This window comes from Symphodus melops (assembly GCF_947650265.1).
Source record: "Symphodus melops genome assembly, chromosome: 18".
Lineage (NCBI taxonomy): Eukaryota > Metazoa > Chordata > Actinopteri > Labriformes > Labridae > Symphodus > Symphodus melops.
In genome coordinates, this window is record NC_136708.1 from 13,345,967 (window position 1) to 13,358,943 (window position 12,977).

The 12,977-nt window shown below is 41.5% G+C and overlaps 2 protein-coding genes across 7 annotated transcripts in view; one reads left to right on the top strand and one right to left on the bottom strand.

Moving 5' to 3' along the window:
* elmo1 (engulfment and cell motility 1 (ced-12 homolog, C. elegans)) overlaps positions 1 to 10,390 on the top strand; it is a 97,676-nt gene extending 87,286 nt beyond the window's left edge. For all 6 annotated transcript variants that reach the window (XM_079368578.1, XM_079368580.1, XM_079368582.1 and 3 more), the window contains 5 exons: positions 463 to 575; positions 5,480 to 5,587; positions 5,921 to 6,003; positions 8,256 to 8,333; positions 8,856 to 10,390. In XM_079368578.1, coding sequence (XP_079224704.1) covers positions 463 to 575; positions 5,480 to 5,587; positions 5,921 to 6,003; positions 8,256 to 8,333; positions 8,856 to 9,056 — 583 coding nt within the window. In that variant the 3' untranslated portion in view covers positions 9,057 to 10,390. The remainder of the gene's footprint in view (positions 1 to 462; positions 576 to 5,479; positions 5,588 to 5,920; positions 6,004 to 8,255; positions 8,334 to 8,855) is intronic.
* cd164l2 (CD164 sialomucin-like 2) overlaps positions 1 to 12,977 on the bottom strand; it is a 102,379-nt gene that overhangs the window by 59,688 nt on the left and 29,714 nt on the right. The window lies entirely within an intron of this gene.

Consider the following 12,977-nt stretch of genomic DNA (forward strand, 5'->3'; position numbering starts at 1 on the left):
AGGCCTGCTTAGTTCTTGAAAGAAGAGAAGAAAGAAAGGGAGACAAAGAGGCATAGTTGAATTGCAAAGACTCGAGTTTCAGGGCAAGAATAGAAGATGGAGAGCAGAAGCAGCACAGCTCAGGCAGATGCTATGCATAATTCATTATGCCTTCACATTCATATGCAATACAGGCTCACATACATGAAGATGCATGAATAAATAAACGCTATCAGGCTTTTTGGAGGCTATGTGACATATTTCTGAGTGAAAATATTGCATACTTGTGCGCATTCTCTGTTCCCTCCTGACAGTCATAATTCAGGGGAAACTATCAGTGTGATGATTAATGCACACTAACAAGACAAGACAAGAAATGTGTGAGATTTCATGTAGTAAAGCATCTTCGAGCTGCTGTTGGCGACCTACCACTGCCTGAATACTGTGGTTTCAAGATATAAATTTTTTCTGCTTTTTCTGCAGGGAGCTGAGGGAGAAGATCCAGCCTGAGATCATGGAGCTGATCAAGCAGCAGAGGCTCAACAGGTTGTGTGAGGGAACCTGCTTCAGGAAGATCAGCAGTCGCAGGAGGCAAGGTGAGACACACTGAACTCACACACGTGCAAACATCCAAACAGCTACGGATGACACAGACACAAAAAGGTCTCAGGTCTGATTCTCTCTGCTGGTTTCATGAGTGAGACTCTTCCTTTGTGTTATTGTCATTTATCCCCCATCTCGGCACCAAAAACTGTGCACTATTCCCTTTGCTTTGTAAAAAAGAAACCCACAGAGGAGGCTGGCTGGTTCACATGATATCTTTGAATCTCTAAAGCTCTGAGCTTGTGTGGTTCACAGTTTTCTCTCTGTCAGCTTTCGAGGCAGAGACATACTGTTATATGCCGCCTCTCTTACCAGAACACATGCAGACATTTTTTTTCAAGTCTTTGTGTCCTAAGAAGCACAAGCACTCTGTCTCCCCCTCCTTTTGTCCCTCCATACTTAAATGGCATGCAAAGCAATGTAAGAATACAAAAAGGCAAAAAGCAGGGTAAACATGTCGACAAGCAAGCTTCTCATGTGATATTTGAGAGAATGGAGAACATGTTGGAAAAGACGTAAGAGTTACGTGCAGAAACCTCAGTGTTTTATGTGGTGAATGGGAGGACATGTCTGCAGTTGTTTGAAACGTTGAATGCGTGAAAACCCAGTGGCAACTTCTGCTATGAATTTATTTGAGTCAAAACAGGCTTATATTCTTTTTCCCACTTTTCTAACACAAGAGAGAGGGAGGGAGGGAGAGGAGGGAGAGGAGCAGCAGTTAGACTGTATTATTTTCTGCTGCTGCTCAGCCAAAAAGGATTTAATCCATCTGAGAGTTGAACCCTCTACTCCTTCGTTATAATTCTTGCACTTTCCTTCACCCCTCTCAGTCTACATAATCAGAAACATCGAATAAAAACTGGGTGTCAAGCTCAGGTTTGTGGGTCGGTTTGTCGTGATTGCGTCAATGTCATTGTCTTCCCTGCAGGGACTGTACTTCCAATAAGTCTAATCAAATTGACTAAAACCAGGAGCTCTTTTTCTTCACACTCTGATCATTTCTGGCATTTGAAAGCCTGATTATAATTTATCTTGGCAGCTGTCATCCAGATGTTGTCAAAGCTGGATTAACAGAAACACAAGACATGTTAGAGAGGGGGGAGAAAGGATTTAAAGAGAAATCATGTTGCAGGAGAGAGGTCCAGATGGAAAGCATCACCCACACTGAGTTTCAGATGGTGTTTGCTGCTTGATTTAAGCATGTCAGGCTTTTATTCAGAACATGATGATGCTCACTATAGTATCACTTTCGAGATCCTAGAATACTTCTCATAGCAATTCCAGACACGCAAGTATATACAGGTACCATATACAATACTGAGCTAAGAAACACAAACCTTTTGCTATTCAGGCCCAGTTCTCCAGCACACTTCAGTGTATGAAGCAGTTCATGAGCCACACTGTGTTTAATTTAGCACTCGAGCCTGTAGGGTAACGTCAGCTTCACCTTGCAGATGCACCACTCTGACTGACTGACTGACTGACTATAGTAAGTGCTACACGCTAGATGTAGCTGTTTTTGCATCCTCAAGGACTTCAGGGCAGGCTGTTTCTTCACGACACCCCTGAAGCACACTGGCTTAGTATTTTTCTAATTGTGCACGTATGAACCAGTGAACCAGTGTATATAAAGATTTGCAAGATTTCTCTGCCTCCTTTTTTACAAAAGTAAAGCCAATAATCCACCTACAGTGGGTGCTGATTTATTGTGCTGGGGACTTAAATTGCAGCACAAGTCTGCTCTTACCTTCTGACCAAAACACACATTTATCGTGAGGATAAAATGGCAATGGTTCCCTCTGCTCAGTACAGTCCACAACAAAGCAGTTTTTGTGTTGGTTTGAGGAAAATACTCACAGTTAGGAAAAGTTCCATGAATCTTGTGTGAGTGTTTCTTGAGTTCCGTCTTCCCACTAACTCTCATCGTATGCCAGTATGCACTCATGGCCTCGGGGTGAAGGGACAGAATGCCCAGGATGAGGATGTCACACGGAGCATTCAGCTACAAGCTCTTATTTGGTCTCTGTTACAGGTCATCCCTATTTGACATAAAAGTAGGCATGTCAGGTGACTAACACTTGGTTTAAAATAAATTTAAATTCAGACTAATCGACTCATTTTAAGGTAAGAAATCACTTAGAAAAAAGTCCAAATTTGCAACATTTATTCAAAATGATCTGGGGGAAAACAGTGTTGCTAACATCAGCAGTCTTAGCACTGCCAGCTTTTGGTCCTCCCTGCTGTCAATATGTCTGTTTAACATGAAACAGCCTGCATAAATTTTTTCCCCCAATTTGTGTAGAGCAAATGCTGTCCAATCCTGCTGCTCCTACTGGATGCTAGCTGTTCATTGTGCTTGTTCACATCCAGGTAATAGAGTGGAATCCAGACTCCTTTCACCGCTACTGCCAGTCTATGGCTTCAGCCCCGGCTAGTGGTGTCTGGGCCGTGTTGCAGTTTGAGTATAATATTTGACCTTCGAGGGCTTGAGAATTGATAATTCCTTGAACTGACAAATACTTCTGGTGCAGACGAGTGAGGGTGATGATGGATTAGACTAAACATGCACATCCTTACATGTAATCATGCAATGATTAAGTTATGTATGTTTATTTTGAGTTTTTGTTATTTTGTGCAGTCGTGTCTGGTTGTTGAAATCACTTGTCATTTATGTTTTAATGCTCTCGGTCGAAGGCAAGTTCCCTTAGAGGCATTAAAGCATCAAATTTCATTTTCCTCCACTTGGCTAATCCAATGTGCACGGCACAGCAGGAGATACATTAGTCAACAGAGCCAGAGCTGCCAATAATAGCTATACGCCTTATATCAAAACAAATAACTAAAAAGAAATAAACACTGTGCTATGTCACCATGAGAGTCAGTCACACATGTTTTAACTTCCCTTCTGGGCAGCTGTTATGTAGTCCATCATATTATACTACCTATGATGTGAATATTTAGAACATTCCTATGCTTCCTCCTAAATCCAACCCACCCACTCCCATCTTTCTACCCTTCACCCTTTGACCCTTAGTTCTCATCCTTGTGCTTTCAGTGCATCAACATGAAGAGCACTTTGTCTTGTAAAACCTAAATAAAAGTGTCCTATAGCAGACCTCAGTCAAACCAAAACCATGGTGGTGCTTACTTAACCCGCAGTAATAGTGTTCTTCTCTTTGGCTTTTAAAAATGTTCACAATGCTTTTACCTCTCAGTAAAATATACAACGATTCTGCTCCTCTACACCTCCTCCCGCTCTTCTTCTGCTTCTCCCTCAGCATCTTGTGTGACTATTTCAAAGTCCCCCAACCTGTGGGGATTTGAGGGCCAACATCAAATATTAATTTAGCTGACTGCAGTACAGATGACACACCTCTACCGTCCAGAGTGCCTGTCTGCCCACTACAAGGGGATGCGTCTGTCTGAAAGCTCAGGGTGATGCTGTTTTAAAGTTAAGAGCACTACCTGTATAATCGTCTAAGTGCAGGGTTACTGACAGGTAACAGCTCTCCGGGCTCTGGAGAGTAAATCTTGTATGAAAGTGGCACTATAGCAAAAGTAAAAGTGGAAATTTAAGCAGATTCTGCTTAATCTCTCAGCAGCATTCATCTAAAACCTGGCAGCTGAATCAGATAAAGACAATTATAGATTAAGTGATACAAGAATAGAAACGGAATCCAAGATCGACTTCAGGCAAAAGGCAGAACATATGTGCTTGTAAATATAAACACATGCAAATTAAAAAAAAAAGAGAGAGAGATAAGCTGAACAGTTGATAAGACCACAGCTGCCACACACATCTCTCTCTGGGCTCTGCTGTGGACTGGTGCCACCCTGCACCAGCCTGACACAGCCAAACGTCTATTTTGAGCAATTACGTGTTGGAAGGTGCCACCCATGCAAACGCCAGGTGGACCTCCCCAGTCTGTGCCGCACTCTCTGCCAGCTCAGCTCACGCTGGCAGGGGACTGAAGAAGAAGTACAGCAGACTGGCCGCAGAGGTAGTTAGTGGAGGCTGGGAGGGAGAAGCGCTGTGCATACACAGATGGCTGAAACAGACATCCACCGTTATAGGATTATACATCAGAGTAGCCAATATAATGAACACTTAACTTGATCAGCAATTATGCCCTATTCGGCTATATGAAACACGATTATTAAACTCATTGTAGAAACTTCTTTGAAAGCTTTGAGCTAACATTTTCTGTTTGGTGTTTTATCTAAGTCTAATAGTCAAATATGATTAACAAGGCTCGATCATCTTTTGACCTTTGACCTGATGATGCATGTAAAGGTCAGTTCCCACTTTCCAAGCCTAACACAGTGTTGGCAGATGGCTAGGCAACAGGAGTTCTGAGGTTTCTGCCTCTTGAAGGCACTTTTTACTTGCATTTGCAACTTTGCTTAAAGGTGCTCATGATGGATTAATGTTGGCTCTTTGTAAATAGGATAACAAACAGTATGGTCTTGACCTGCTCTCTGTAATGTGGCTTGAGATAACATTTGTCATGAATATGGCACATTGGTACAAATAAAGATTTATTGGTTGACAGTTAAAGTTTCATCTTTCTGAGAAAAAAGATCCCGTGTATCCTTTTAAAATCTCGACTTGCCTGTGTTAACTGCCAACTGCCTGTTTTGTTGTCCATGAAAATCCCTCCCTCATGCAGAGAGTCACAGTCCATCTGTGGATTTTCCTCATGGCTGTTTTCCGTCTTTCTTTCCTTTTTGTCACAGCTTCTTTTTTTTTCTTTTTTTTTGCCATGCTAATTTTCTCTCCTGTTGGGTGACTCATGCAATCCCTCATGATGTCTTCAGCCAGCCGCTGACTTTTTCAAAATTCCTCTGAATCTGTATCTTTTGTCTTTCTCTCTTTCTCCTTGTTTTTTTCTCACAGATAAGTTTTGGTACTGTCGCCTGTCTCCGAATCATAAAGTCCTGCACTATGGTGATTTGGAGGAGAGCCCTCAGGGAGAAGTTCCCCATGACTCTTTGCAGGACAAACGTGAGTGTCAAAAATACATAATGTTATTAACCCAGTTTTGCATTATTTTTTATTTATTATATTATATTATATTATGTTATTTATATATATATTAGAACCCTCACACTATTTATTAGAATGTGCTCCTGTGGATACACATGAGCTCAAAGCAGAGTGAGGGAAGAGACAAAGAGTGTGAACCTCAGTTTTTTTTACACTACGTTTACAGTGGCAAGATGTTGGGAAAGTTTCAACTTTTAATGACCAAACAAGCCACCCATCTGCTGTGGCACAGGTAAAACAGGGATGTTGTTGTTGTGTTGTGTTTTTAACTCACTTCCGTCCTGTTTGTAGTGCCCGTGGCTGATATCAAAGCTGTTATCACCGGCAAAGACTGTCCTCACATGAAGGAGAAGGGAGCCCTAAAGCAAAACAAGGTGTGTGTGTGTGTGTGTGTGTGTGTGTGTGTGTGTGTGTGTGTGTGTGTGTGTGTGTGTGTGTGTGTGTGTGTGTGTGTGTGTGTGTGTGTGTGTGTGTGTGTGTGTGTGTGTGTGTGTGTGTGTGTGTGTGTGTGTGTGTGTGTGTGTGTGTGTGTGTGTGTGTGTGTGTGTGTGTGTGTGTGTGTGTGTGTGTGTGTGTGTGTGTGTGTGTGTGTGTGTGTGTGTAAATGTGGGTGGATGGGTGTGTTTCCATCCGAGCGAGAGACCGTGTTTCTGAGAATTACATAACATGATGTGAGTTACATAAATTTGCTTGGGGAAATAACAAAATAACTTGCATCTCAGTGCTCAGCACCGAGAGACGTTTCCATCAGCTGCATCATGTAGAAATAGATTGCCGAATATTCCTTAAGCTGCGGAAACACATCACACCACTGACGACATGATGACATCTTTTTTTTGGCACTTTGCCTCTGCAAACCCCCAACACACACACACACACACACACACACGTCTGATATATTGGATCCTCGATAAATAGCCTTGAAGACAAAGGAGCATGCCTCCTTCATGCTTTGTCTCTTCTATTACATTGTCAGTAAGCACAGGTGAAGAAGAATGACCTGCAGGCTGCCTTGAAAGCTTGTCCCAGACTTTTGAATGAGAACACAAGAACATGTCATTGCTCAATGTTACAAGGCCATACAAAGTCACCTCTGCAGTCTTTAAGACAGATCGGGAGCAATTCTGGCACAACGGAGCACCCTGAGGTGGCAGACACTGTCTGAAAATTCAAAATGTATCTTTCATCAGCAGTTCTTAGAAAAAATGTCAGTCCTATTTCTAGTTATTCCAAACAAATACACACGTACCTTTAGGTGTACTCGGGGCAATGTTTACCCTCGTTCAGAAGCCTTCTGTGCCTCAAGCCATGCATGTTATTCAGCAGCTGCACTGACCTGGAAGTGCTGTTTGCCTTTCATCTGTGCTCTTCTGTGTATTTCATCTCATTACCGATGCGTCTCCCGCTGCTTTATTCACGTTCATTTTAAAGAAAGCATCATGCAGATGACTGGAGGATATATGATGAGCATGAAGGATTGAATTTTCTACCGTATTAGATTTCATGCTATTTGTGCCTGGTCCAATTCTTGTTGAAAATCCTTTGCCTCTAAAGAGCAGGTGCAGGTTTGTGCAGCTATATAAAAGAAAGACAGTGACAGGGAAATGAAATTAAGCTGTATTTTGTTGAAAACAGATGGCAGACCAGGGGGTTCAGGAAAGGGCAGACATATTGAAGTATTTTGTAAAGAAACACCCCAGTTAAAAAGGAGCATTGGTTGAGAAGTAGAGTTTTAGATTTATAACACCAAATAGTGCTTTTAAAGCCATAAAGCTGAATAGGGCCAATTAAAAAAACAATAATAATTTTTAAAAAAAGAGTAGTAAAGTGTATAATCAATCTATAATAAGTGCATGTGTACGAGTACTTAGTTAATGTGTATGCTCTGTATATTCAGCTTGTAACTTTCAGTTATTTATCCTCTTTAATCTTGTATTTTCAAATGTACTGGAACAAACTGTCTCCATACATACCAATGTAAATCAGTGCAAGTACACATCCCTTACTATCAATTATTTAGAGTAATTGAGCACAAATGTTCACATTGAGAAAACAGAAGATCAAGAACATTTTCTATTGATGCAACAAATCATTGCAGACCTCATGTGCTGTGAGTGCACAGCTATTTGTCTGCAAAATATTCTCCATCTTCTAAATAAAGACTTAAAGGAATCAGATGATTATTTCATGCACAGTGCAAGCTAGTTTTTGCCTGTGTGTATACAGATCTGGCTCTCTTTGTCCCTGTTTTGTCTTCATGTTCAATGTATCTCCTCCAGTAGAGAATAGTAGACAATGAGGGAATGCATTTGAAGTCATATCATCCGTCTCCCCCTGTCTCTATCTAGAGTGTGAGGGCATCCAAGGTATTTCTCTCTCTTAGTTCTCCCTTGCTGATGCCCGTTGAGCTGATGTACAGCTGATGTAACAGATGGTGATAAGACATGAGGAGGAGTGGGAGATATCATTGGAATAGCATTATTGTGGTGTTAATTTCACCTGTTCCTTTTGTTTTCCTTCTGCTCTCTCTCCCCACTTCCCCACTCTGTCGCTGTCTGCGTCTCCTGCTCTGTCTTTGAACCATTTTCTCCCCCTCCCTCCCTCCCTCCCTCTGTCCTCTCTCCAGGAGGTGTTGGAGCTGGCCTTCTCTGTCCTCTATGAGTCCGACGAGTATTTAAACTTTATTGCTCCTGATAAGCATGAGGTAAGCCAACGGAGGGTTGTTGATAGTGTCAAACAGAAATGAACATGTGTGATCTCCTGTGACATTTTCATCAGTATAAAGGTTGAGACCAAGTGAAGTTAAGCTCTAAGGGGTTTCTAAACAGCTCAGCTTTTTATATAGAACAGGGACTTTATAACAGAGGGGGAGTAATCATGTGTTTTTCATAGGTTATGACACAATTCTACGCATTGTAGACAGAAGTCTACTTTTTATAGCCGTTCTCTAAAACGCATATATTCTCAGAATGAATCAGATTCTGAAACTTCTTCAAACTTGAGAAGTTTGTATTTAGGACAGGAGCAAAGGAGGCGTCCCTGCTATGTGCCCTGAGTCACAGTGTACACAAGCTTTCCTCCCTCTCTGCTCAGCTTCCTTTATGCCTTCATCTCCCTGTAGCAGGTGAAGCTTGTAATGTTCAGCGTAATCTGAAAATATACCGTGCTTTATCTCTCTCTCTCTCTCTCTCTCTCTCTCTCTCTCTCTCTCTCTTTCTCTCTGCAGTACTGTGTGTGGACAGACGGTCTAAACGCCCTCCTGGGTAAAGAGATGACCAGCGATTACACCAAATCTGACATGGACACCCTTCTCTCCATGGAGATGAAGCTCCGCCTTTTAGATCTGGAGAACATCCAGATTCCTGAGGCCCCACCCCCAATTCCCAAAGAACCTAGCAACTACGACTTTGTATACGACTGTAACTAGACAACCGACAACCACGACCCCGAGCCCACCCAGCACCTACTGTTCCCACTGGACCGATTCACTTTTGTTACAAACTGGAACAAAAACAAAACTCAAAAAATATAAAAAAGAGAACTGTGAGTAAAGGAACAAGGATTTGTTCAACTATTTTCCTCTTGCTTAATGCAATAAAAGAGGGGAAATGGTGTGTGTTTATAGGCTCGCTACAGTTGAGGGATTCAGGCTGGATAAGGGGCCATCAGGTTGCTATGGAGAGGAGAAACCAGGAAGAACTTGTTCAGGCTGTCATTGGTCGCCCTGCGTCTTCTTCCTTATTCTTCTCCTGTCTCCTGTTTGAAAAATTCACTTCTTCTTCTCAGCCAGGCGCTCACTGTCTTTTTGCTTGAATATTGCTGTAGAAAAACGCTTAGAAGTTCAATTGATACAGCTTTTGTTGTTGTCCTTTTTTGTTTTGTTTAGATCATTATTTTTCCTCAGGGCTTTTGTTGGTGGTTGGTGTAGTTCAGGAGCAGAGAGGGACAGGGGTTTCATGTTTTGTCCCCAATTCTCCAGTAGTATTTCCCATCACATTCTCATTTACAGTATCTGTGGCAGCTACATGTTTCCAAGAGGCTAATAAGGAAGGTTGAAGTACATTTTAAGATGAATTTGCCATAAGAAGAGTCTCTTATATCCACTCTGTACTGCTACATGTATACTGAAGACTGTTAGAGTAAGTCAGTCCTCAAATCCAACGCACTGTACTCCAGTAAATAGCCTTTCTTTTGAATATTCTACTGTTCTTAAACACTGCTTATCGCATATTGTACACACAGACACAGTGGCTTTGCCAACACCACGTGAACAAAGCACGACCATTGTGAAACCCACAAACTTTCTCTCCCTCATTTGGGTGTCTTTCGTTGTAATGACTGCTGTACACGACATTCCTAAGCAATATTTGAGCTTTTTTTGGTCATCATATGTAAGATGGTTATGATCAAGTGATTTGAAAATTGTGAAACTGCCAAGATGTTGGTATAACAAAGATGTGTTGGTATGTTTTGGTCAAGGGAAGTTGGCCTTTTTTCTGTGTGTGCGTGTGTGCGTGTGTGTGTGTGTGTGTGTGTGTGTGTGTGTGTGTGTGTGTGTGTGTGTGTGTGTGTATGTTTGGCCACAAAATTCAAAGTCTGTGTTTTGTTTTTTTTTAATTTAAAAACAGATCATGTTTGTTATTTCTAGTATGATTTAAATATGATCCCCTTCCTATTTAATACCTTCAGATGTTCTTTCTTTAAGATTTTTGCAAAGCCCCTCAAAACTGCTGTTTACATTAAAGATTTAAGAACCATAAACACGTTTAGCTTCTGTATCTCTTCATTTACAAACAACATGCAGGTGAAATGTTTGTCCTGGATAAAGGAAAACTAGGTGAGCCTGTAAACATCTTTAATTAGCTGTTCGATTACCACCTTCTAAATGTATGATGTAAATGTAAATGTGTGTCAAAATGTAAATATTGACCCTTAGACATCATCTTATCAATATCAACTTATAAAGACATCTTCTGTGAAATATTCTGTAACTACTGGTTCATCCTTAACTATGGCAGATTCCCTGAAGGTGCTCCTCCTTTGATTGGAGGTGTCATACTCAGAGCCACGCTTTCTTTTCTCTCCTACGGAGACTCAAAGTTCATCTCTTCCTGAGCGTCTCACACAGCCTGCAGGTGTCCTCGGAGCTGTGACTGCTCCTATTCCAGCTCTAGAGACATTAAATCGAGGTGCTGGCAGTGACGGAAGCATCATTTGATGAGATTTTTTTTAAAGAAAATGCTGCTAAAGAGAAACACATTTCAATCTCTTTAAATCCGGCTCTCAACCTCAAACATCCTCCAATGTCTTTTGCATCATACTATTTCTATGTACATGTATGCCTTTAGCTTTAGATTAATGTTCAACCTGTGAAAGTGAGCTAGAAAGGTTGTGTTAAAGTGTGAGATCCTTTGATATTATGTATAGATTATATTTATAATTACTCATAACAGAAGGCCTTCCTTTGTTTGGAAGCTGAATATTTAAGCTAAGTGTGCCTTTGTGTGTGTGTGTGTGTGTGTGTGTGTGTGTGTGTGTGTGTGTGTGTGTCCTTGGTTTTGGTGCCCGGTTTTCCCATTACATACCTGGCTGAGTCACAGGTTATTAATTCCTCTGCACACAGGTCGAAGCATTCCTTTACTACTCAGTGTGACACCATTTCCTGCTTGACAGCTTTATCTACCACCCTACGCAGAAACCTCCACTGAGATTCGTCTGTAGAGGAACATTGTTCACTCACCGATGGGTCCTGATGCCCCCTGAGCTCATTAGCAATGTAAGTCAGTGCCTAACAGCATCTGTCTCATACTCTCTTGGGGAAAGAAGTCTTGTATGCTTTACCCCATTTCAAACTCACACACAGCATGCAGAGGTTCAGCACTCCCACTTGAAGGCTCTTTTATTTCTCGGAGGGGAACCTGTGGTGCTTCTTTTGGTCGAGCTATCCTGTGAAGAGTGTAACTTGCTGTTATTAGAATGGAATCGAAAAAGTCTAAAAGCAGATTATAAACTGCATGTGTATGCAGTAATCCCTTTGAAGATATTGATGTAAGCTAAGCTGTGCATATGTGCTCTATTGTGCATATTGTGTTTGTGTGTTTCATACAGGTTTGCCTTTGAAAGAAGGAGAGAAATAACTTTGTCGGCCTTATTACATGTTGGTTGGAGATTTCACACAGCATGTGTGACAGCAGCCGGAGGGCTGCAGCCAGCAGGGTGCAGCTTCTATCCTCATCCAGCAGGACACACTAATCAAATCAGATTAAGGCTGCAGCTGATTATATTAACATCACGCATTCTTCCAGACAAGTCGGTATGGCACATGGACTTCTCTTCTTTCTGCCCTTGTTAGGGTCTGCCTGAGGGTGTTTTAAGGTCACTTTTGCTGAAACAAAAACAGAAAATAGCCAGTAGTTTTAATCAAACCCTTGATGGTGGGGTTCAGGGATTAATCAGGTTACCTTTGTTCCTTGTTCTCCGTGTCACTGACCTCCATATTGAAGAGGCAGCAGTTTCACACTTGAAGATAGCTCAAAATCACAGTAGCTAAAACCGAATTTGCAGATAAGAAAAACCTTCAGCTTTCTTGAGGTTTAATCAATGTTATAATTGTGTGCTGTTGGTTTGCGTTTATATATGTCTCAGGGTCTAAAGCTTGTGAACATTTAAAGATTTTGTAACAAATCATCAAAGTGTCTTCAAAGTAAGAAAAGATTAAGGGTGAAACCAATACAAAGCACCATACTTGTTTTTCTTGTCTTGGCTGCATATTGAATGTGGTGCCATAGTTCAGCTGCTCCCAAAGGGTGTTATTGACTAAATGTTCTCTCTTACACAGGTAACTCACATATCTAATGGGGGAAAAGAGACTAAATAAATGATGTGCAGGGCCTATTCTAAGTCTTCAGCTCATCCTTTGTATTGACTTGTTTTCTTGGCTTTTTCACTCAGAGTTTCCAATTACTGGAGAAATCTTTCCAGTGTGGACCCACAACTGACCAGCTTTAATAGATTTCTGGAGGGACAGATCTATACCCCAGTAGATAAAGTAGGAAATTGGGAGGGATAGTTGGGAATGGCATGCAGGAAAGGAGCCACAGCCCGGGTCTAAGCCTGGGCTGCCTGCTTGGAGGACTATAGCCTCTGCACATGGAGCACGAGTCACGACCTAACTGCTAGGCCATCAGAGCCTTGCTTTTTATCTAAATATACAGTAACATGAAAGAAGAGGAGATCTCTGACAAAACAATTATTTTGCCACCAGATTCCCATTACAGTTATTGTGGTCATACATGTACATAACAAAAGCCACACAAAAAACACTGGCTGAAGAATTTTGTTATTTCCA